Source organism: Ruditapes philippinarum, unplaced genomic scaffold, assembly GCF_026571515.1.
Source record: "Ruditapes philippinarum isolate M1 unplaced genomic scaffold, ASM2657151v2 ctg1879_1_1_1_1, whole genome shotgun sequence".
NCBI lineage: Eukaryota > Metazoa > Mollusca > Bivalvia > Venerida > Veneridae > Ruditapes > Ruditapes philippinarum.
In genome coordinates this window covers 182397-209367 of record NW_026863393.1, presented here as the reverse complement: position 1 = coordinate 209367, position 26971 = coordinate 182397, and the positions used below count along the sequence as shown (strand labels likewise).

Below are 26971 nucleotides of genomic sequence, written 5' to 3'. Positions count from 1 at the left end.
CTGTCATGTACTTTTTACTCATAAGAAGGCGTAATTGGACTAGCGACATAGTTAATGATATTTGGCACAATTAGGCTTATAATAAAATTGTAATATTACAATTCAGGCTTGTGGCAGTCGTTTAAGAGAAATTATCTTTCTCTTATTACAACAAAAAGCCAGACACAACGTCTCAAACCAATGTTTTGTTTGGTAAATTGTTAACGATAGCATTGCGGTTATATATGGCATCATTAACGAACAAAACCAAGAACTGTTGGTGTCTATTTACAAGGATTGATAGCTTTAATTTTTTTATTACATTTTGAATTTTAGAGAAAACTAAAGTTTGAAAAAGTTGCCAGTCTCCGAAACTTTAATAACACCATCCCTCACCCCAGAAAAAAACAGGTCATTTTTTACCTCAAATTTAACATGCTATATGTTTGTGCCAAAGATAAAACAAACCCAGATGTGTTGGAATGGTCAAAGCAGGTGCTAGGTTTCCCATAAGGGTTTGCTGATAATTTCGCACCATTGTTTTTTCAAGGTGTGTGGTTACATGTTGAAAATATCGATTGCTAACAAGTTTATATTTCGTGATTCGCTTTTATAGATATACGTGGCAGTTTTTTTTTTTCGCGACTCTAACGCTGGGAACCTATCTGGTTGCCGGCTAAATATTGATTTTATTTCATTACCTTAATAATCATAATTCATATTGTGGAGCGACACTTCACCAAGAAAGGAGAGCCGCCGCTGCCTCATTATTGAAACTGTTGTCGGGATCAGAAGAGTCTAAAGGTATTTATAAATATATTTCTTTGTAGATATATATTTATTTATGTTTATTTCTATGCTTTTTTGCTTTGACACACATTATGGTTAAATCAGTGCGCATTTTTTTAAAGTTTGAATACATTTTGGATATACGAATTTATTTGGAATTTTATTTCACTTTGAAATTAGTTTTTTGTATGAAAAGTCATTTTGTTTTTAGTCTCGTTTTTGTTTTTTGTTTCGTTTTTTTTATCTTATGTTAATATTTCGTTGCAATGAGGAAACGAAAAATATTTTTAATTTGTCGAAAATTCTCTTATAAGTTATGGAGGAATATACATACATGCGTACATGTATATCATATTTTAATTTTTAACACATCAATATTTATGACAATTTTCTGATGTTTACATGATAAATAACTTTTGACTATTTAAAGAAATATTGTATCATTTTGTATGATAATATAGTCGGTAAATATTGTTTTATCTGTTCTGTTCTGTTATTTTATCAGATGATAGGTTTTGTATAAAAAAAACTGTCAAAACAAAGAATGTGTGCCGGCATTTATATGCGCTTTCACTTCGTGTAAAGATCTCGTGTATACAAACTTTGATGGTTTTTTTGTTGTTGTTATTTTTTTCCCTAAATTCTAAATGAACTCTTGTTACGATATGCGCACTTCTCTGAAGAAAATACAACATAAAACATTATAAAAAAATATACAAATAAAACTTTTTCTCCCCCATTTTTTATTGTTCTTATGTGTCAAATTAATCGCAAGAATTTTCTTTAAATATTTATCTCTCATTTGTTTTTTATGTTATATTTATATACTGTTTTATGTACTATTAATGTATCGGTATAAGTGTACTATTTATATGAATTCTGTTTTAACATACTGTTTATAAGAGCTGTTTTTTTTTTCTTTTTATATTTATTCTTTCTTGGTTTTCTTTTTTATTTGTTTGTATATACAACTATTAAATATATAGCAATATATAATTACAATCAAACACACATATATATATAAGCAATATAAGTACACTCAAATGCTAAAATGACTGAGAAGAAAGCTTCAAGCTTTTTTTAGAAATTGTCTCTCTTTTTGCTTGTTTATTATTATTATTATTATTATTATTATTATTATTATTATTATTATTGTCCACAATTGAAACAACTGAAATAATATAACATTTAATTGACAAAAGGAAATGCATTATTAGTAATGGAACTCTACCGATGTCATTTCGCTTGAAACTTAAAAAATTCTTACATAATTATATCAACTGGGGCGCTTTAAACGGAAAACTATATCAAAAAGACAAAGACACATACTCAGAATTAAGTTAAACAAAAATAGTTTTTGCGCGGATTTGATTTTTTGAAACACGTTGAACGCTCATCCTCCACAACATATACAGTAGCAACAGTTCCTGGAAAAATGGATTGAGCGAATGACACATGTTATTGACCCAGTCCTACATAAAATTATACAAATATTTTGTGAAATAAAATTCTAGCCCCGTCATGTAAAACGAAACATAAGTGAAGTCCCTTTTAGAACACTTAATAAATTAACAAAAAAAATATGAATTTCGAACTATCTAAGTATTATGTAACCTCATCACATAAACTGCTGGAAATTCATACAACCGTTTTGTTTTTTCCCCTTCTTTCATGTGGACTTTAGGGTTCCTATCAATTTTTCTAATGCATATGTAGTACGAAGAAAATATTTTTCTAAGCATTATGCCAGGATTTTCTAATTCATACTAGGAAATATTGGCCGAACTATTTTGTATTACTATAAGTAAATAGAGATATGTATACGGATTATTTCTTAGGATTTTTCTGAGTCTAATTAATTATTTAATCTTGCATTCTTCGTAAAATCGATTCATTGTGTATTTTTTGATTATTAAATTAATGATTTTTTTCTCTTATCCTTTATACATAAATTTGATAAAAGGTTGATTGTTACATTCGCTTGACAAATAAAGCAACGAATCCGCCAACATTTTCTTTTATAATGATGTATCAAATGAACGTGTTTTCAATGTTTTAACAATGAAATTATTGTTGCAAATTTCTTTGTCACTTCTTATACTAAACGTTTACTAATGATAAAGTAAATGATTTCATTTTGAATCGACTGCCATCAAAAGGAAATAGAAAATAAATGGAAAATTGCATTAGAAATACATGTATGATTTCTCCGTAAAATCGGGAGTATGTTTATTATACCAACGCAAAAGAACATGCATTCTTTGCCCTATCTTATTGTGCAAATAACTTTTAAATAATTGAAATACCTAACAAGACAATGTGTAAACATTCCACAGTCTCATGGTGTTGGTCGAGAAAATGTATGAATAGTATTATATTTGGTATCGTGTTACAGTTTTCAAAAGTTACTTATTTGCCATAGTGATGAACTATCATTTATTCTTTTGCTTTACCGGCTATTGCTATAGTTATAGTGAATTGCTATTTTGTTTGGAAGTCCAAATACTACCTTGTTTACATATTGCTACCTTTGCAACACATTACTGCGAATTCGGCCCAACTTTCGTCGGTATATGCTCTAAATCCATTATTAAAACATAATTCAACACATATTTAATATTTTTTAAAATAATTTTTTGAATATGGATTTCTGAGGCATAATATGATTTTTAATTTGAACTTCTTTGACTATAACCTTTTTGCGTCTTTCGGCATATTTCCATAGAAACGGAAGAAGGATTTTTACGCGAGCGCATTCTAACGAAAAAAATACATTTTTAAGTTTTCAACAAGTTCATAAACAATTTGATCTACTCTAAATGATTAACCAAAAGTGTGAAGTAGTTTATTTTGATGAATAACCGATGCAGTGTTGAATTTAAGTAATAAACTTGAACATTTCGGCATTTACGCATTAATTCGGGGTCTTTCAATGAGCTTGAATGATGCATTCGGTTCTGACAGTAGAACCATCGTATACAAGCATAAGAACTGACGATCTCTTTCATTTACGTGTGCTGGAATTCGTCCCTTGGAAAGATCCTCCTTAAAATACTCGGTAAAGATGTTCAAAGGTTTTCTAGTATCATTATTTAATCATAATTAAATCACTGAGCTCCTAAATTAGATGCTGTGAATGTAAATTCTATGGTTTACATTATCTTAATTTGTATTATCATACTTGAACGCTTAAATAAACGTGGTTTTCAAGTAATGTCGCCAGCTTAAAAACGGTACATTAAACGTGATTTGATATTTATGACAGATATAAGAAAACTAGTTCAATGACCCAAAAGCGCATACAAAAGTCCTATGTTTAAAGAATTATTTGACGACTTCTTCATCAGTAAATGAAATTGAAACAATATTGTGTTTAAAATAAAAAAAATAATTACTCGTGTAATACGTAATATTACTCAAAATAAATGATTTTCAAGTCCGATGTGGTCGCAACGGGAATTTAAAAAAAATCATCTTTTCCATATCTTTACATGGCAATCTTGGTCACAGAACTATGAAGGCATCTTTTGGGGGTTTTTTGTTACAAGTTATTTTATATACATTTTTTTGCCGTCAACAGAGTTGTTTATGAACTTCTTTTACAATTTTAGGGCGATTATCTTTTGCGCTACGCAGATTGAGCATGCGCGAGAAAATATTACACCCGGTCAATTTTTCATAGCAAAAAATGCGGTCCTACAAGCTGTAGTGACTGTTATATTAATGGACGTAACTGCAAAAAAACACAGTTTTACTAAAACAAATATTTTGGTACAAATTGACGATTATCTTGGTATCGACATTTCAAGAAATTCAAGCAAAATAGTTGGGAAAAGGTTAAAACAAATTATGTTATATGATATCATTATAATCATGTATGTATATGTATGTTCATATGTGTTTTCAAATACATGTAGTTCTTTTATTATCATAATTTTGGTTGATATTTACATCGTACCAACACAGAAATGGTCATATGGTGATTTTCACAGAATAACTAGTAAAGGAAGACCCGCGTGCGTAATTTTAGGTACGAACGGGCACCTGAGTAGAACAACTAACATATTGAAACAAATACTGTAAATACTTAAACAAGACAATAATTTTCGGTAAGGTTATATAGGGACCTGTATGCATTAAAAAAATTAAAAATATGGTTTTCCCATAAAGAATTATGAACCCTTACAGATCGGCCAATATCTACATTTCACAATAAACCCGAAGACTCAATCGTCTCCTTTTGTAGTAGTTATTTATTTATTTATTTTGGTTAATTTCCGTCACGTGATAAGGGTGTTTTACAGTGTTACGTCATTAACTGACAGAATACCAATATGGTGACTCCCATTTATTCTTAGCATATTTTTTCCTTATTGCAAACATGAAATAAATACTTTAACGTCCAAAGCAAAACAAGAATTGCCTTTTAATGTGAATGTGGATATAATTATTATTTTATTTACATTTTGAATTTCAGGTTGTTTCTGATCTGTGACCAGACTTCAAAGATTTACAACAAAGGTAATTAATTCTGTGTTTACATTATACCAGTACAAGTATTACATCTTTATTTGATTGTTTCCACTACAAATCATGTGGAATTACCGGTTACTTTTCGGACAAGTCAGTCTGAGAACGGTTTGAATTCCTGAAAAATATACAGGAAAGAACTAAATATAGGTTGGATTTCTATTGGTCATTTTAAAACTACCTGAAATCAAGGGAATCTCATTGACCATTCTAAAAATAGAAAAATAATCTAAAGGATCTGTCTGAAATGAATACACGTCTAAATTCCTAAATAATCTTATGGAGTTTCGGAAATAATATTTATAGTTAAATTTTTCGGTTACATGTGAGCCGTGATTCCTCCAATTAAAGAAGTTACAACCTTTTACACCGGTTTATCAATGTCATTTAATCTCCAGTCAAATGAATTTACTGAGTTAAAATAAAAAATTATAAGTTATGCCCAAAATGACGAGACCACCAATGACGTTCACGATTGCGGAAGTTCGCGCATGAAAATATCGAAAGACGCCAAAAGAAAAAAAGAATTCCTGAAGAACTCCCAGATCGGCACAATTTGAAATGTCACATACATGAATATGGGTTAAAAATACATATACTACTTTATGGTAAATTATCTTGTTTAGCAATTACATTTTTACCGCAGTTAAGATCAACACTAAGTTATATGAAATATGCAACAAAAATAGATCAAAATGGATATATAGGCATCCTTAAAACATTTATTTGACTCGTGGAAACTTTCACGCAAACATAATTACTATAAAACAAGGAAGAACTTCTACTTTATACGGAGATTTTGTTTAATATTATGCTTTATGGTTCAGTTTCTAAGGCTGTGAAAACCCATTTCTTCATGTATAAAAATTTGTTTTTCCGAAATAACGTATACACGTAAAAGCAGGTTTACCTCGGATGAGTATCTTTTTTTAAAGATACTTCTTGTTAAAAATTAAAGAAAAGGGCTAAATAAGTTGCGTTCGATTTGAAAATTTGATCATTGATGGCATTTTTGTCTTACCATGTCCCTGAAAGGTTTTCAAAATCAAATAATTACGATCTCTATCATTTAGAAAAAAAATTAAATTGACCGTTGATAAAAGTCTGACGTGTCTTAATTGAGTTCCGAAAAACTATAAATTGACAGAAAAAGTTTGAGTCGACACTGTGTAATTCACAGTTAACTTCTGTTTTCACCTATGAAACTGGAAAAAAAATCTGATGTTGAGCATATTGATTCATATTATTAATTTTTGCCTAAAAACCTGGGTAAAATGACATTGTCAACTTTTGTGAAGGAAGGTGGCAAATAGGTCACATCTAATGGTACCGATTTAGACACAAAGCAGCAATGTGTGTACATGTAAAAAGGAAATGACAATCATTCTAGGTTTGCCATTGTAAAGGACAACGTGCGTTAACCATTCCAATACCATGCCACACTATTAATAAGAAATTGCCATGGCAACCATTAAATTCAATAAATTAATTAATGTACGCTGTGGCTTAAAGCAGATGTACGAGTATATTTAATTCATTTCACGTGGACAGCTTATTAGCATGTGAAATTAAATGTATTTTGGTATTAATTTTATTTCTAATATACCAGGTATATAGTTAAATAGGTAACAGCCAATAGAAAGCTGCCACTTGTAATTATACTAGAATATATCCTTATCTATATCTGGGTGTTATTTTTTACTATTTTTTTATCGTTGTTTAAAAACACAGTTTAACCATTTCGTTGAAATTGATATATATTTTTTTATATTCTATGAAATTGTACATTTACCAATGTTATTTCGAACAAAATCTATATTTTTCAGCTAATAAAATAGCTGATGGGTAATGCTAACTCCGGCTATCCTTATTCAATATTTTTTTACTTAAAGCAGCACGCCTTCAGATTCATATTAATTTTCATGAAAATTTTGGAAATGTATATAAAAGTAAAATATTGTGAGATGAACAAATAACGCAATTTACTTATTACAATCGGCACTTACAATTCAAGAAAATTTCCAAAAAGTGGTTAACATATGCAAAACAGCGCTTACTGCGTTAGTAACGTAGTAAAAATATGGTGATTAAATACTACAAAAGCAGGGTTAAACCGCATATAACATATAAAATATGACTTGAATCTTGAATGTTTTTACCTTTCTTAAAATTTTAGTTCATTTTTCTCAATATTGATTTTCTGGAGATATTTTGTCTCGTCTGCAGGCGTGCAGCTTTAAGCTTAATCCTGTTGGAGTCAACAGAGTTAACCCATACCAGACAATACGGACCAAGCTAAGCCGGCACATATCTGCCTGCACTGCTCGATATCTAGTCCGAACATATGTTTGAAGTTTTCCATATAAATGATGAATGGTTAGGTCTTGATTCGAAGATGGACAATTTTATTTAAGATATTTAGCGTTTTTATGGTTTAAAGTTCGATCTAGTATTAATGTTGTCTTAATAATGTAGTCACAAGAAGGAAGAAAACTATAAAAATTATAAATCATAAAAACGTAACAGTATTCTGGGATACTTCCTATGAAATAAAGATTTTTTTTTACAAAAACTGAAGTACGTTTTTCAGAATACCGTTAGTGATGATTTATGTAGCATAAATATATGAATTATAAAACATGTATGGTAGATAGTATTTGTGATAGTATGGTTACCCAATAGTTTATTTTGGACCATAGCATAGCACAGCCTGGCATAGCAAAACATAACATAACATAACAACATAACACATACCCGTGACGTTTTTGCGACTCCACATTTATGGTATTGCACGGCCCGGCCGTGCATATATTTTGAGGTTATTGTTGCACACGCAAGTTGGGAACCATGACGTGGCTTTTCATGAAATGGCACTAACGTGTAACATTGACGGTTACACGGCAACCGCCGTTTATAAAAACATCTGCGAGAGTTTCTATATTCAAAATTTTATCGGTCGGGGTGGGGGGCGGTAGCTTGCATTTTCCAGTACAATTAACGAACGGTTTTCAACATTACTGCAACATTTTCATTTTTGCCACTTTGGGCGTTCTTTAGGGATACATTTTTGGTCTATTCTATTTAAATAGCTTCAGAAACAACAACAACAACAACAACAACCAAAACAAACAAAGAAAAAAAAAACACCTGAGAACCTGTGTCACGTTTATTATAGCGTGAATCAGGTTAACTCTGTACTTGTTATGACATAAATATTGTTTTTCTGAGACTTTGCAATCATTGGAACATCGTTGGCAAACGCTTTGAGATTTAATAAGTTTTTATAGGTAAAAAAACTAACGATTGTATAAAAAGTAAAAAAATATGCGTAAATATATTATGTTTTCGTCATTAATATCCGTCATTAAAATATCACTGCGAGTTCAAACTTATGTCTTATCATGTACTTAAAGGCCCCTTCATCCTCGTGGAATAGCGGGGGAAATCGACTATTATATTTCATGTTAAAATCTCCGCAATGCGATTCCGACTTTCCCGAGGCTACTCTGCCTTTGCATAGATCCGGAAGTGCTGGGACGGACGAAAAGTAAAACCTCGCTCATTTCCTATGGAGGGCGTTCTTTGCCAAAATTCCAGACATGTAATGTGTCCCTTTAGAAAACTACTTTCGGAAACGCGAACGAGCATGTCTAGCATTTTTGATTATATTCGTGCAAAGCAATTGATATGTCTCTGAATCCAATCTTAATGTAAATGCGGGTGCCTTCAATTAAAATATTGGATTAAGAGACATAATTATCATTTGCTGTGCACGAGTACAATCAAAAATGCTAGACATGCACGTTCGCATTTTCACTACAAGTCTGGAATTTTGGCAACGAACGCCCTCCATAATTTCCCACGCTATTTCAATTCATTTCTGCGGGGTTTGGTTGGCTTTATGCTTGAGTGTTGATAATGTTATTTGAGGAAAATTAAATACGAGTCAAATATACAAGTGATTAGCAATACTATCCCTGACAATTTAAAGCACAAATAATGTACAATTATTTCTTTGAAAGAACTTTAGATCCGAATTTGTCTCATGGCCTAATTATACTCATATTCTTTATTGTTCATTTCCCAAAATGTTTTCCTGTCATATGGACATTTGTATTACAAAATCGAACTTTCTTAACGATTAAGTGATACATGGTAGTTATGAAATGACGATTGGCGACAGTAGGACAGAATTTGATAACAAACCTGTCTTGTTGTTTTGCATCAAGAAACAAAACTTAAGCGTAAAGTCTATTGAGAGCAACCTAAAGGTCAATAACAATTTGCATTGTTACACATTAGTTTTAAATTAGCTGCTGACGGGATATACGGGAGAATATAGGCTGACTTACATAAATATAATGTTTATATTGTCTATAAACAATTTATAATACATTGTGTAATATCTCTTAAAACTTTATGTTACAGGTACGCCTAAAAATGACACCGGCAGAACAGAAGGAAGCCGAAGCCAATGGAGCAAGTAAGTTTTTGCTTGAATTATACCCTGTAAAGTATCTATCAATGAAAGATCTTCTATGAGTCAATACCAAATTTATTGAACCAGTTGTATAAAATTAAATTATGCGAGCATTGAACAAGTTCAACAAAGCGTGTAACAATAATTGTTATATTTTGTTACAATGACGGCCAATATGCTTAGAGCATTGCGAAAAAATGTAAACTGTGCATAAAGACGTTGAATATAATTATGTAACATTGATTATCTAGTTGTTTAGACATATTCTTTGCTTTATGTCCACTTTTACAAGAGAATTGATTGAAACAAAGCAAAATTTAAGTTAGATAGTAATGTTTTAAACTTTGCAAAATGGGTAAAAAATTTTTAAAAAAAGAGAATAATTTGAATTAAAATTAGATGACATTGAAATTGATTTCGAGACACCTGCTTTTGAAAAAGTTTTCGCTGATCAACAGATATAACTTTATGTATAGAGGTATCGCCAGGGACTTAATTTGCATATCAAATTAAGACGTTTATCGAGGAGGGGAGGGTGACTGCGGTTACAGTAGTTCTGTTCAGGCACCTACTAAATAATAAGTAATAATAAATCCTGCAAATTCATATATATATATATAATATTTATATGCTTATTAATATGGTTGTAAAAAACAAAAATACAAAATGCCTATCTGTTGACATTAATTCGGATTTAGTTATAATGGTACATCATTTGGCATTTTTGAATTGATTATGATTGTCAGTCATATTTTCAATCATAATTTTACCGAAAAAGATTTAACTTTACTTTGGATGTCATATATAAACATTTGTAACACATTGTCAAAGATTGCAACCTCTGTTTTTTTGTTTACATCTAAAACCACGTATTATAATCCGTATTAAGTCGGAAGTTATGTGAAATAGCCGAAATGTTCCGACTGAGCTGGACAGTCGTGATATGGCCTTGACCATGTCGTTCAGTCTGATTAAAATCAGCCCCTAAATAACGCTTAGTATTAGGATCTGACACCCATCCATAAATTGTCACCTTCTCGTGGTCTTTCAAACCACCAATCATTGGCGAGTTTTCATTTGAAAGCGTTCGGTTTCTGGAAAACCAATCTTCACGATTTAGAGAACAAATATGACGTTGTCCATATAGCCGACAGGTAAACTGTCCAAAAAAAAAATCTTGCCCATTAAAAATTGACTATCATTTCAAGTTAATTTGTCAGAATTACTTCAAACCATATTTTTCCACAAAAATCAACATTTTTTTTAAACTTCAAACGGTATTTTAATACTTCTTCTAATGCCTCTTTGTGAAAACCGGTTTGATTGCATGGCTAAAAATAGCTTTTTCGGGAAATCCGAATTGTAAAGAAGGCGAAACGGTGGTCATCAGATCTACATGGAAGAAATAAGTAGATTTGAACTTGAGTCAGATTGTCATGTGGTTGTGACTGAAAATCAAACCTTACAAATAAAAAATTAGTTTACAAAGGATAGCCGGCACAATTATCCGATGCCTGTGATAAGTTTTGACATCTGAATCATAATTATAGGATAATTGGTTTTAATTTCTCGTCCCCATGACACAATTATGATTTATTATATTATATAAATGACATTTTCTCTCATAAGTTATAGACAATGTGTACGTCAGACTCGTTAATAGAAAAGAAAAATTAGATAGGTATATATACAGAGACTTATGTATGTTGTTATGTTACCGCGGCATTGATTTCTAATTCGGAAGACCTTTCGGTATTTTGAATAATAAACAAAAGAAAATATTTAATTGGAACACATTTACTTTTTATTTTAGGATGAGTATCAGGTGTCTTTAATATTTAATAAACGTCACGGATGACGTAATGAAGTAAGAAACTTTGATACACGTGTCGCGGTAAGCCTTTCAAGCGCAGCTTATCGTAATTATCAAATTTTAAAGTAAAATGAATGTTAATTAATTTTACGATATTTTTCAAAAATTTCATGTGCTGGAACAATATCAGTTTATCATACGACTATGAAAATTCCCCCAATGGCGCCTCAACCTCCTCTGTTGTTATTTGAGTTGTCTGTTGAGATAGAAACAATATAGCAGACGTTTATCTAGTTCCCTTCATTTCTTTTCTTTTTTCTTTTTTCTTTTTTTTGGTCATGTTCTTTTCGTGTCGTCTCATTTATCGGACATTTGACTATATAGATAAAATTATTTATGCTTTGATGTATTGATTTCTTTGAACCCTAGTTATAAAAGGCACTAAAGGCATGTCTCTGAACATTCACCGATGACGTGATTTGATTGCGTAATTTGAAAAGTAAAAACAAAAAAGGAAAACAAAATGTTTTATTGTTGGAGCTATACCATAATCTAGAAGACTTCAAAAATAGTGATATAACACAAACACGTGTGTACTCTACAAATGTAAATTTATTATAGACATGTTCCTGAGCATGCGCAATACAAACATATTTATAAACTATAACTATACTAGCTAATAACTGGAAGCTCTTTCATTTCTATAGTAGAATTTCCATTTCGTCTATTTGTACTGAAATTGTTAAAAACAATAGTTGACAGGTCTTTTTAATTGTTTTAAGTTAACAAATAGTATGCAAATTCAATGACATGTGAGGCACTGAATCTGAAGCGAATTTAAGATAATAATTCAATTATCGGGCTTAAATACTGTATTGCATAATGTATTAAAATGAATTTAAAGCCCTCTGAGCTTTGTGTTACTATTGCAGTTATCTCTTTTAGGCACTCACCTTTACAGTCCGTCAACCTTTTCAGTAAAGGGTAGTAAATTTATCATAAGAATAGTTTTTAAGATTTAGATTTGAATGACAAAAGTTTTTCCTTAAGGCTGCTATATTCAGTAATATTCAATAATGCATATTCAAGGCGCACGCGCACGTATTGAATCAATGAATGCAATTGTTGAATCCATTTGTAAGCTATCAAGTTATAGTAAGCATAATTTATGTAACGTTGTTACAACTGACCCAATAGCCCGTGTTTTACAGCTGATACTTCACAACTGACCTAAAAGCCCGTGTTTTACAGCTAGTACTTTACAACTGACCTAATAGCCCGTGTTTTACAGCTGATACTTTGCGACTGACCTAAAAGCCCGTGTTTTACAGCTGGTACTTTACGACTGACCTAATAGCCCGTGTTTTACAGCTGGTACTTTACGACTGACCTAAAAGTCCGTGTTTTACAGCTGGTACTTTACGACTGACCTAATAGCCCGTGTTTTACAGCTGATACTTCACAACTGACCTAAAAGCCCGTGTTTTACAGTTAGTTCTTCACAACTGACCTAATAGCCCGTGTTTTACAGCTGATACTTTGCGACTGATCTAAAAGCCCGTGTTTTACAGCTGGTACTTTACGACTGACCTAATAGCCCGTGTTTTACAGCTGGTACTTTACGACTGACCTAATAGCCCGTGTTTTACAGCTGATACTTTACAACTGACCTAAAAGTCCGTGTTTTACGGCTTGTACTTTGCAACCGACCCAAAAGCCTGATGAAACATACAGCTTGTACTTTACAACTGACCTAAAACGCCTGATGAAACATACAGCTGGTATCTTGCAACTGGCCTTAAAACCCGTGTTTTACCGCTGACTTATAAACCAATCATAAGCAAACATTTCATTTTGAGCATTTAAATATTTTGTTGATTTTTCTTTTACTCAGGTCTGAGAGAAGTCAAAAGCGAAGTGTCATCTAACAGCTCGTGTGAGGATATTGCCCCATTTCAGAAGAGGTCTCGACGCAAGGAATGCATATTCATCACCATTGCAGTGGTCCTTGGTGCCGGACTTATAGCTGTTCTTGTTTACTTTTCAGGTAAGGTTAAAGCCTTACTTATTTTTTTTTATTATTTATTTCTTTTATTACAGAATTATAAAAAGAAATCTATCAATGGTAGGGTACTACGTCATCGCGCACCTGCAAAAAGTCCAATTGCGTAATATCCTACCATTAAATGAAAATTTATAATTTGATAGTGAATTATATAACCAGTACACACTGTTATACAATAGAGCGGGGTCTTTTCAAGGTCCCTGGCTCAAATAAGAAGAAAATATGCTGCATTTTTGGGGATAAGAGAAATTTAAAAAAAAAATAAAAACACTACATTCTATATACCCAAGTTTAATTCAAGTGTATGATAATATTTTATGTCACTCCTTTTTTAAGAAACAAGATCAATTTTTGTCAGAAATCAAAACAGTATATTTATTTGGCTGCTGTTTGGAATTTGAATTAGGAAAATTTAGGAAAAGTTATTTGCAATGGGCTTTATATCGGTCCCTGGTGAGAGTTTCAAAATGCTAAAATTCAAGGGCTTATGTCTATTCAGTAGAATAGAATATAATAGAGCAGAACAGAACAGAACAGAGTAGAATAGAATGGAATAGAACAGAACACGATACAATAAAATTAATGTACAATAGACTAAACAGGAGAAAAGGACAGGACAAGTCTTTTCTGTTCATGAACGCATCAATTTCACTTAAATAAGATTATTTGACCACTATAGAATGTATTTCTTTTCATCTTTCACACATCTTGAAAAGAAAAAAATAACAACGTTTGCTCCTAAAAGAGTATTTGAGCCGTGTCATGACAAAACCAACATAGTGGGTTTACGACCAGCATTGATCCAGACCAACCTGCGCATCCGCGCAGTCTGATCAGGATCCATGCTGTTCGCTTACACTTTCTATAACAAGTAGAGAAACTGATAGCGAACAGCATGGATCCTGATCAGACTGCGCGGATGCGCAAGCTGGTCTGGATCCATGCTGGTCGCAAACCCGTTATGTTGGTTTTGTCATGACGCGGCTCATTTGTTGAAATACTAACAATGTTGAATTACTAGGGAGCGTTGGCAATAGCTTGTTCTTATCACCACCGTCCATGAACAAACACAATGGGTACATTTTTGTTTGTTTGTTTTTTTGTTTTTTTACCTTTTAAAAGTATATTTTCAGGGACACGCGCATTTTAGCATTTTTTTGTATTTTCAATGACATATTTATTTGTTTAATACATTATGTGTATTTTTCCAGTGACAAACGCTTTAAAAGAAGATGAACCGATAGGTATGTTTTTTCTTCTATTTTTCTTTTGATTTCAGTTATTAATGATTTTTTATCATTTTCATCTAATTATCTTTAATAGTGTTTTGCTGGATTTTTTTATGGATTTTAGTGTTTCTTTGTTTTAATTTATTTCATTTTTGTGTGTGTTTCATGCTTCTTTTTATTTCATTTCACTTTTATTTCATAAAAGCTTTTTTTTTTTTTTTTTTTTTTTTTTTTTTTTAAACGAACATTGTACACATGTCACCATTTAGTTGCTCTCTAAAAATCATTTTTATCCATCTACTAATACGTAACACATTCAACGTTACGTGGTCAGAATTTCCATTACGTAATCTACTGATCTTTTACGCAATCAAATAATCCATAACGCAATTATACGTTACGCACTCAACTTAGAAAATAGATCTTGATTTTGAGTGATCTGTGTTATAATATAGCACGGTATGGAGTTCAGACGCGCAGTAAAATAATCACGAAGGCCGTATGAAATATATCACGCTTCCGGCCTTCTTTGTTTTACATGTATAAGGGAAATATCTCCGATAGTGTTAGAAATATACGTTACGCACTCAACTTATACGTTACGCACTCAACTTATACGTTACGCACTCAATTTATACATGTACGTTACGCACTCAACTTATACGTTAAGCACTCAGCTTATCCGTTCCGCACTCAACTTATGTTTTAAGCACTCAACTTATCCGTTTTGCACTCAATGTGTCCACTTCGCACTCAACTTATACGTTGCACACTCAACTTGTCCACTTCGCACTCAACTTATCCGTTTTGCACTCAACTTGTCCACTTCGCACTCAACTCATCCGTTTTGCACTCAACTCATCCGTTTTGCACTCAACTTATCCGTTTTACACTCAACTTATACGTTTTGCACTCAACTTATACGTTTTGCACTCAACTTATCCGTTTTTCACTCAAATTATCCGTTTTGTACTCAACTTATACGTTTTGCACTCAACTTATACGTTTTGCACTCAACTTATACGTTTTGCACTCAACTTATCCGTAACACATTCAGCTTATCCGTTCCGCACTCAACTTATCTTTTAAGCACTCAACTTATCCGTTTTGCACTTAACTTGTCCACTTTGCACTCAACTTATACGTTGCTCACTCAACTTATACGTTACACAATATATTTCTTTTTTTACGGGGATGCTTGTTATTCGATGTTTCATTATCTGATAATTTTAGATTTTTTTTCCAAAGCAATTCTCTCTCTGAATTATAATTGTTAGATTTACTCCAGTGTAAAAAAGAATTGTTTCTTTATGATATTTTTTGAATGATTCACCTTGTACATACATTGTATTATAATTCATGAAGGGAAACCACTGATTATTAATCTATGTTTTAAACATTTTTTATTCTATCTTTTTTATTATTTTTCATTTCTTCACAGCGAGAGGAAGTCAAGGCGAAGGTAAGATTTACGATAAATTCTATTAGGATAATATCATTTATACATTACGTTTGCTATATCTAAAGGCTATAAAGGCTATATCTAAAGAAATATGGGCCGTGTCACGACAAAACCAACATAAAGGGTTTGCAACCAGCATGGATCCAGACCAGCCTGCGCATCCGTTCTATTTTTAGCAACTAGTTTGTCGTTGCATGAGTTATCCTTCTTTAAATAACACCCGTAATTTCCGGGGTGTATACTAGGTGGCGCTTCGATCGAAAATCGTATTTCCCCAGGCTATCGATTTGCCGAACAGAAGCACATAAAAAAAATCGACAGACTGGAACCCAGGCTACCGCGCAGTCTGATCAGGATCCAAGCTGTTCGCTATCAGTTTCTCTACTTGTAATAAATTTGGTAAGCGAACAGCATGGGTCCTGATCAGACTGCGCGGATGCGCAGGCTAATCTTGATCCATGCTGGTCGCAAACCCATTATGTTGGTTTTGTCGTGACGCGGCTCAAATATGTTAATAAGTTTGTAAACAATGAACTTATGGTGTTTTATGATCGAGTTGTAATATTGAAAGTTTCTTTTATTTGATACACATGAATATTGTAAGTCAACAGAATAAAATGTTTTCCTGATTTTAAACGTTTTATAATGATTTTGAACATACGAAACTTGCTGTTAAGGAAATTTACATGACATTGGTTCACCAAGAATTTATTATAGTTCGATTTTAGAAAACGAATAAGCGCATGCAGGTTTTTGACATTATATCATAAAACAGCATTTCAATTATGGACAGGAAAGTGTCGACTTTTAAAGAACATTCGTGAGAATGATAACCTAGTTACCGTATTGATGGCAACGTTTGAAGCAAACAATGAAGCAAATAAAACACAAAAGTTGCCTTCAAAACGGTGGCCAGGTGGTCATTCTCAGAAATGATTTTGAAAGGCCAACATTTTCCTGTGAACATTTATAATGAGAATGAAAATATCATGTTTTTCCAGCTGTATGCGTTTATTCATATATTTCAATCTGATTAAGTAAAATAAGTATTGCTTATTTACCATGATGCTCTTTTCGGTAGTAGTTTTGTACAATTTCACGTTATTTTCAAATTCCTACGTTTTGGCATATTCTGCACAGTGATTATTCCGATAATTGAAATAATCTTTGATTGCAGATTCGACCAGCACTACACCAGGTAAGTCTTAAAAACTTAACTTAGAATTATCTTTTTTTACCTGAAAGATAAGAAATAATGCAAAGGAATAATTGAAGCAGAAAGCTTATTTATGTTGGACACTTTTTCTTTCTTTTAAAGCTTATTATTGCAAGAAACGGTTGCATAGTTTGATATTCAGTAGCTATATCAATGCTGTGTTAGATGACAAATTATACTGCTCTATTGATATATTCAAATTCTTGTTCCGCTCATGCAGAGATGTACTCTGGCTCATGGCACATAATGAAAATCTATTCATGTCAAAAATTGAAGGTCGTCAATCGTTTTTGAAGTATGAATGTGTGTTTAAAACTGTAAAAAATCTTATTTATTGCAATTTTAGTCTTTATATTCGTACTGAAAAGATGTAATTTACATATTGCTTACCAATATTTGCTGTTCACATTCATCTGCGGATGTTTCAAAATTCTAAATTTTACCAGTTTATGTTAAATGTTGAATTCTGCTTAAGCCGGTGCTAGCGGGCGTGGACGGTTGTTTGCACTTGAAAGTTCCGTCCATGAACAGGCTCAATCAAACCGAGCCTGCAACATTCTCAATTTTGGCACGTTGGGCTTTCTTTAGGGATTCTTATTTCACTCTATTCCATACATTGTTAAATGAAAGGTTGTGATTATTTTTTTATTTCATTGTTTTTTCTCTCGAACAGATTATGGTCAAAATTACGATTACCAGACAGGGGACGATTACAATTCAGGTAAGTTATTATAACCGGAATCCAGTCATTCTGTCAATACCTCTAAATACTTTCTATTCATTAATAACGAAGTGCCGTGCAATATCTCTTAAAACTGATTTTGCACCTTTATCAAAGTACCGTGCAATATCCCTTAAAACTGGTTTGCACCTTTATCAAAGTGCCGTGCAATATCTCCTTAAACTGATTTGCACCATTATCAAAGTGCCGTGCAATATATCTTAATATTGTTTTGCACCGTTATCAAAGTGCCGTGCAATATCTCATCATACTGCTTTGTTATATATTTACGATGCAATACTTCTAAATACTGCTTTGCACCTTTATCAAAGTACCGGTTACTAAACAGCTATATACCAATATACACGTATCTAGATCGTTCGTTCATGTATGAGATACCTTTTAACACCCGTTTAGTGTAAATTCCTAAATGCTTTATAAGTGCATTATTATTTTAGGTCTACTGAAAGAATAAACAGGAAATTTATCCACATTTTCATATATCAACGGAAATCCACAATAAATTTCTTTAGTTTTTATTATAATAACAATCATGTATACTTTAATTGATACAAAAGATATTTCTGAAATGGATGTATATATATGCATATCAATCAAAATGTATCTTTCAAGGAGAGTATATATGAAGGGTACTGTGTATACTCGACTTTTAACTCATACACTGATACATATGTCTATCATCTATTATGCTAACGACATATACAGAAAAGGTTAAACTTCTGTATACGTGCATTCACGTATAAGCAGTTTCTATTTTAATCGGCTTCTATCAATACTTCCCACATTTATATGTAAGAGCCATTTATGGAATACTTTTATGTTATTCTATACTAGCGGCTTTTACTGCCAATGCTTTGTTCACTTACATGTAAACCCCTTTGCGCAGTTATATGCATACGCCGTCATACAAAGAAGCTGCGTTTACTGATATGCTTTTCTCTGTGAGCATTTCTTCCTCTCTCTATATACTGAACACATCTGTACAAGTATATATGCTGGTGCCAGTCAAAAAATGTAGCTGCATCTACTACATGTATATAATAGTGCGCAAAAGCTTTTATGCATGCCAACATTTTCTTCAGCTTAATACCTTTGTGTAATTTTAAGCTCTTCCTTCTAGATTTGTTTCAGATGAAGGAGTTTATAGTCAATACAATATATTTTGCCGTTATGGGAATGTGGAGATGATTGAATCTCATGTTTGTGCCATAAATCAGCAGTTTTCTACTATTTTAATGCTGTTTATGTGTCTGTTTTCAGCTTGCTTACTTGCCAGCTTCGCTTTTTGCTCTTTTGCGCTTATTTTCTCTTTCCGTTTTTCTTATAGAACCAGCGAATCACAACAGTAAGTTGTTGCTTTTTGTTGTTTTTTACAAATATTAAACAGCAGAACATGTGTTTACATCTCAACATATATAAAACTCTAAATAGAGCGATGACTATTTGGTGCAGGAAATGATAGCTTCCCAAACCATTCTAGCTGCGGAATCTGACAAATTTTAACTGTTCGCTCAAGATTTTTTTTCACGAAATTTCTTAGACTTTATATACTTTTATACTTAAGAACTCATCGCCGGCTTAAAAAGCGATCATTTTACGTAAGCATCTTGCTGTCATGTTTCCTTGCGTTAGAGCTCTATAAGCCTTGCATTGCTTTGAAGAAGATTCTCCAAACACTCTCTACTGGATCATAACTTACTAACTCGAAATTTCGACTTACTTATCTCGAAATTTCGAGTTACGTACTCGAAATTTAGTAAGTAACTCGAAATTTCGAGTTACTAACTCGAAATTTCGACTTACTAACTCGAAATTTCGACTTACTTATCTCGAAATTTCGAGTTACTTACTCGAAATTTCGAGTTACTAACTCGAAATTTCGACTTACTAACTCGAAATTTCGACTAACTTATCCCGAAAATTCGAGTTACTTACTCGATATTTCGACTTACTAACCCGAAATTTCGACTTATTAACTCGAAATTTCGACTTATTAACTCGAAATTTCGACTTATTAACTCGAAATTTCGACTTAGTAACTTGAAATTTTGACTTAGTAACACGAAATTTCGACTTACATTGCACGACTTTCATTAGTTGCCGGTGAAAGCAAGGATTGAATTCAAGATACTTTCTTTCGTGTGTAGCTCTTGCACATTGACAGAGCACCTTTAACATTTATTTAACAGAACAATTTAATAGGGTCAAATTGTCCACACATACAGAACATATGCTTCGCTTTTTTGTGGAGGGAGGGGGGGGGGGTGTCACACTTTTCCACATTTCCGTGTTAACCGGATGTTTCTTTTCTTAAGCACATATACAACCATCATGTGGAGAAACAACAAGTCCAAAACTCTATTGTAAACTGTGCAATATCATGTGTTTAAATAAGTTTTAAAATGCGTGTATACGCCAGTTAGTCTGTCACGTTTCTTTATACTAATAATGTTTTGTAATATTATTCATTATTTACTAAGTGGAACTTGTTGTTATATATATGTTTGGAATAATATAAATTTACAAGAAATACAGTCAGTCCAACAATTTTGACAAAGGCCTCAGCACGCCCTATTTTGGCCACGCCGCGATACTTTCCTCAGATGTCCCACACGTGAAGTATAGGATCGTTTTATGCACAGGGATGAGAAAAATATGATAAGTGAAAAGATGTGTTCGAACAGATGGGATACAATACAACGTGTGAAGAACGCCTGAACGTACAAATTAAAGGAAGCCTTGTGTTTTTAGGTCGGGTGTGTACATGCCAGTTTAATTTCAATAGTTTTTGTCCAGGTACCCGTTTCTCCATCTCCATCGTTCAACGGCACTCCCTACTATATCTTTTATCATCTTACTAATAACTTTGGTCATTCTTGTAATGTTAATAAGTCGAAAAATTTCGAGTTACTAAGTCGAAATTTCGAGTTACTAAGTCGAAATTTCGAGATAAGTAACTCGAAATTTCGAGTTAGTATGTCAAAATTTCGAGTTACTAAGTCGAAATTTCGAGTTACTAAGTCGAAATTTCGGGTCAGTAAGTCGAAATTTCGAGTTAGTAACTCGAAATTTCGAGATAAGTAACTCGAGATTTCGAGTTAGTAACTCGAAATTTCGAGTTAATAAAAAACAAACACCTGGCACTAATGCTCTTCCGTAAATAAGCACAAATAAGTATGACAAAATGTTTCTACATTTGACTTTTACCTGTTCAGAATTTTAGTCGGTTGTGTGGATAATACAGTCTTAAACGCACCTTTCTGAGGTCTGGTTCTCGACTGCGGATCTTCCTCCATCGTCAGCTTGGTGCCCGCCAGATGTTTCGGCCCTTATCCAAGTACATCTGTAATGGCGGGTGGGCCCACCGTCTTACGGTGTGGAGGTTGATCGCATCCAGCTTGTCTCCTCGCGTCGTAGCCACAGCCAGCTAGACGCCCGCTCAGCAGCCTGGCTCAGCTTCTGGATTGCCCGGCGCCTGTCTCTGCCAGTGGTGCCAACAGCTGTCATCAATCTACATACAGATTGCGCACAGAACCCTCTAGCGCCTACTTCGATGGGGAATAGCCAAGTCCGCCAACCTCGGTGTCGGCACTGCTCAAGTAGTTCAGTGTACTTGGCCTTCTTCCTCTCATAGGCCTCTTCACATCTCGTCTCCCAAGGTACTGTCAACTCGATGACAACGAGCTTCTTCCCTGTCTCGGACCACAGTACAATGTCTGGTCTCAAGTTGGTCTGGACGATACCCGGGAACACAAGCTTCTTTCCTAGATCGACTGACATATTCCATCCTGTGGCGCCGTCAAGGATCGATTTCTTCTGTGAAGCTTCTGTCGTCGCAGTTTCACCCGGTCTCACAAAGTTGATGTGGCCTGCCTGTGAGCTACTTCTGCGTGGCTTCTTCTTCTCCCCTTCCAGCCAATTGGCAACCTCTCTGAGGACGTTGTCGTGTCGCCAGCGATATCTGCCCTGCGTCAGTGCTGTGGAGCAGGAAGATAAAACATGTTCCAGAGTGCCTGGTTTCTTGCACAGACTGCATGTTGGGTCTGTGGTTAGTCCCCATCGGCAGAGGTTAGCTGGAGATGGCAGGAGGTCATGAACTGACCTGAGAGGAAGGATAGACGAAGTGGTTCATACTTCCAGATGTCTTCCCAGGTCAGCTTCCTTTCCATGGTTTCCCACGTTGTCCATGCACCCTGCGCACCCATCTCTACCGCTCTGGCCTGTCTCTTGTTCTCCTCTTCCTTCCGTACTTCTGACTGTATCAGGGCTCGCCTCTCAGTCTGGTTGGCTTGGCTCCATAGGAGTGTTTTGGTTGCACCAATACCTTGTCGTCCGACAGCCGTTACACCGACGATGTCCTTGTGCATGAGAGAGCTCTCCGCCTGGTTGACAGTCTCTGTCGCTGACCACTTTCTTCCAGTACGGGTAACGATCCCTGCTTCCCCGATCTGCTCATCTGGGGAGTCTCTTAGGGTAAGCACCAGTCTTGTCTTCGCCGTCTTGAATTCTTCTACCAGTGAAGATAGTGGGAGTTGCAGTTTGTTGGTTTTCCCATACAGTCCAACACTGGAGAACACTGGGTGGGATTCCAAGCCATTGCGAAGATGTCGGCTGGTGATTCTCTCTAAGGCTTCTATTGTTGAGCTGGGTACCTCGTACAGCATCATTGGCCAGATCAGCCTTGGTAGTAAGGCATGCTGTTAACAGCCAGGCCTTGAACTTCCCAGGTAGGTTGCTCCGGTCTATCTTCTTCAGCCCGTCTTCTACCTGGTTCTCTAGCTTCTTGACGTTGTCCTTGGTCTACTAGGCTGGCATCAAACCACTTCCCAAGGCACTTTATTGGGGGACGTTCTTCGTGATGGATGGGATCTCCTCGTTCTGTACTCGGAGCACAAATCTGTCTGTCGTCTTGCCTTTCTTGATAATGAGGGACCTGGACTTTACGGCCTTGAATTTCATTCGGGCCCATGACGCGACGTCTGTCAGTGCTGTCAACATCCATCTAGCCTGGACGTGTGTTGGTGTCGTCAACGTGAGGTCATCCATAAAAAACCTCGGCTTGATGGGAGGTAGATACCTGACTCTGTCTTTGGTCCGCGGGTCTCTCTAATGGCAGCATTGATGAGCAATTCATCCCCATGACGAAGAGTACCACAGAAACAGTACATCCGGTGACTATACCTTTCTCCAACTTCTGCCACTTCGTCAGCTGGTCACCAACAGAAAACCGAAGCTTGATGCCGTCAAGGTAGCTGGTGATGATTTTTTGGACATGGTTGTCGACGTGGTAGTGCTGGAGGGCTGTGTAGATCAGGTACGTATATACGTACCTGGTTGAAATAAAAACACTTTTCACACTATTCTGTTGAATAAAAAACTCCTATTGACTTGCTTTTTCACGACTGTTATCATTTTCTAGATCCTTTTTAGCACTTTAGAATTTCTTGAGTGGACTTGTCTAGCTTGCATTTTTTAAACTGTCCATTATCAAGTTTGGGGATATCAGAGTGATAATTTAAAGAAAGCCTGCGAGCAGTATAGAGCCGGAACAAATACTTTCCTGGTTCTACACTGGGGACAAGGTTAAGCACATCCGGTCCCAGAAGGTTAAATGTTAAAGTAAATAGAATGCCAACTGATAATATATATATCAGATTACACCCATGTTATCATAACCATAAAGTTAGGTTTTATTCACCCTAGAAATATGGTATTGATGTATCTATTAGTGTAAAATATCTATTTGAATATATATTCGGTTGTACCTCAGTGACTAAACTTGTTCACGTTTACTTTTAATTTACAATTAAAATTCTTATAAAATGTTTTGTGTAGTTGATCCGGGTACTTCAAAGAATAAAAACGTTCTGACGCGTGGAGGTGAGTAGTTTAGTTGTGAGTTTATCAAAAGCCAGTTGATATTGTGTCCACTAATCCAATCATTTGAAATAGACAGGCCATGGATCGATGCAAAGACATCAAATATTTTCCATTTATTTTTTTTCTCGTCAGTCGGAATTAAGATATCTGATATCTTATTCATACCCCTTGTAGTGCCTTATCCATTCACACGATCCAGTTCATGATTTGTTTCCATTTCATTTCAAGTTTGTAGTGTCCTTTTATGAAATATTCCATTACCTTTTATTTCTGTAAATTTGCCAACTTTTCCTGCACAGGTTTATTCCTGTTTTTCTTACACGACACTCTCCTATATTGCTTTATCTGTTTGTTTTGTGCTAGTTTGTTTTGTATCTGTTTCTGATATTTTAGGATTTTAGGAAGCAAACACGCCAGTTCTTACCTTCGAGTTACCGGTTGCTTTCTCCCATTGTTCCTTTTTGCATACATACAACCATCTTTTTTACCACATACAACTTTTACAAAATGTATTGCATTAAAGAAAATGTAGTGTTACTTATTTAAAGTAGCCACATAAAACAAAACTGTTATCATGGGCATCCAGACAGAAAGATACTTAAAGTGATTAGCCTACTGTTTTCCCCTTTGTTCTTTTAGTCATGTTTGAAAATTCTAGCCACATATAATGTCCTTAAATAGAATACATTTATTTCACATTGTCAATAATTTTAGCATAGAGAATTCCTTATTAATAAATCACATTTCATAATCACAATTCCTTACAGTTATGACAATCGTAATAAATCAATCAATTCGTTTAGTAAGACACTTTTACACATTTAAAATAGGTAAGCATTTAATACTGTATATTTAAAACACATTCTGTTTGTATTTCAATTTTTATGCATTTCAGGACCACAGACTCGTGACGCTTCGGGTATGTACCAAGAACTTTTATTTTTACAGTTAAAAGATTAAAGCGTTTATTTACTTCATTAGACTTTCGATAGAAGAACGTATTTAAAGAGAATTTATACAAATGTTTGCCTTTCAACAATAAAGAAAAGGAAATAGAATCCAATTTTGAAATTTCATAAGGTTTGGTCTGTAAAATATTTAGTAACAGACAACCGCGTTTTAAAGTGCAATATGTACAAGTTCTGGAACTCTAATTGCTACGTATCTACATTTCTAAATAAAATAAAGCTGATAATAGCTTATTTGTATAAAAAAATACATGAAATGCTACATTTTCTGCTTATGCAATTAATAATTGTTTATGAATTGGATTTCCAGGAGGTGATTCAAGTCCTGGTATGTTAACTTTTATTTCACATTGTGCTTGTTTCAACTCGACTGTGTTTTATGTATAAACATTTTTCACACATGGTTAAAGGATAAGGAATATAGTTGATTAACAAGAAGAAAAAATATGCGCAATATTATATATTGCCAAGGCACCTATTTCTCAAAGATTTTGCTTTTCAATGTTATTTTTTTTTTTTTTTTTTTGAAAACCCATGGTTGTTAAAACACAATTGTAAATGTTTGCATCGATATCAGGGAGGCGGCGGGGATTCGGGGGCTTTAATTTTCCGCCTTTATATAATTCTGATGGAATGAATTCTAAAGTACTTTATTAATTTGTTCACTACACTTTTTCTTTCTTATGACTTAAAACTGATTTTATTACAATATGTAATTTATGCTGGTGTCAAATTTTGACATTCCTGCTTGTCAATTCCTTGAACTATTTGGGATTCTAATTTACCCATATACTACTAGGTTGAAATACTAGGGATTCAAATTAACATTTGCATACCAGGGTTCTTTTCTATCTGTAAAAAATATGGGCTTAGAATATCAATAAATATTGTAATTTTGCAATATTTACTGATATTCTAAGAATTTCGATAAACGCTTAAACATCACAAACTTCCAGATCAATCAAGCTATATAATTATATAAGTGAGAAATTTTGCATTCCGATATTCAGCTTCACTTGCCAGGCGTATTGCCCGTTTCTTTTGTATGTCGACCATTGTGTCAAACATTGTGTGTTTTCACATGTGTTTTTACATGTTTGTATCATATTTCGAACTAGATTTCCAAAATAACTGACCAGTAAAACTTAAAAAACAGTTAATTATAATTGACTTAGTGTTGAGCAAAAAAATCCATTTAACAAATAGCAAACTTGGAAAAAAGTTTACCCCTCCAGATGTCGGAGATTGCATAACATGTTGCAAAATTTTCCTTGAAATGACTAGTAAAATACTTACAAATCAATATCGCATTATTTGCCGTGTGTTCATGAAATAACTTAAATCAATTTTAGGGGGACATCTTCGTTCAATGCGTAAGTATATGCATGATGTAGTGCAAACACCGAGCGCGGATCCAGAAGGCGAGATGAGAGTCATGACCCCCTTTGCATTTAGCTTTTATGCACATACTAAAACAATCAAGGTCTGAACATAAACTTACTTTGTTTTTCGTGTGCGGAGGATTGACCTATGACCCCATTGGAAAACTAGTATTATGTTTAACCCTATCCTGGCTATGTATTAGCCCTTGCGAAAATTTGGTGACCTCTTCTGGTAAAAGCCCTGGATCCGCGCCTTTTTCTTGTGCTGTGAATATAAGTAACCACACTAATTTGACATCCTAAGGTAAGACATCATTGAACACTATCTTTTGTTCCTGAAAATATGAACTAAAAAGATATCAGTAGGGAAGGATTTTGAACTGGAATTTTATAAGAATTGGAGATATTGCTTAGAAGTTTTGACATTTGGCAATAT

General features: G+C 33.9%; 1 protein-coding gene across 1 annotated transcript; it reads left to right on the top strand.

Moving 5' to 3' along the window:
• The first annotated feature begins 359 nt into the window (after positions 1-359).
• On the top strand, positions 360-26971 carry LOC132721982 (uncharacterized). The gene is made up of 11 exons (XM_060706370.1): positions 360-783; positions 5246-5289; positions 9727-9781; positions 13486-13638; positions 14868-14900; positions 16327-16347; positions 17525-17545; positions 18237-18284; positions 25081-25104; positions 25464-25481; positions 26506-26971. The coding sequence occupies exons 3-11, from the start codon at positions 9739-9741 to the stop codon at positions 26640-26642; spliced, it is 498 nt and encodes a 165-aa protein (XP_060562353.1). The 5' UTR covers positions 360-783; positions 5246-5289; positions 9727-9738; the 3' UTR covers positions 26643-26971.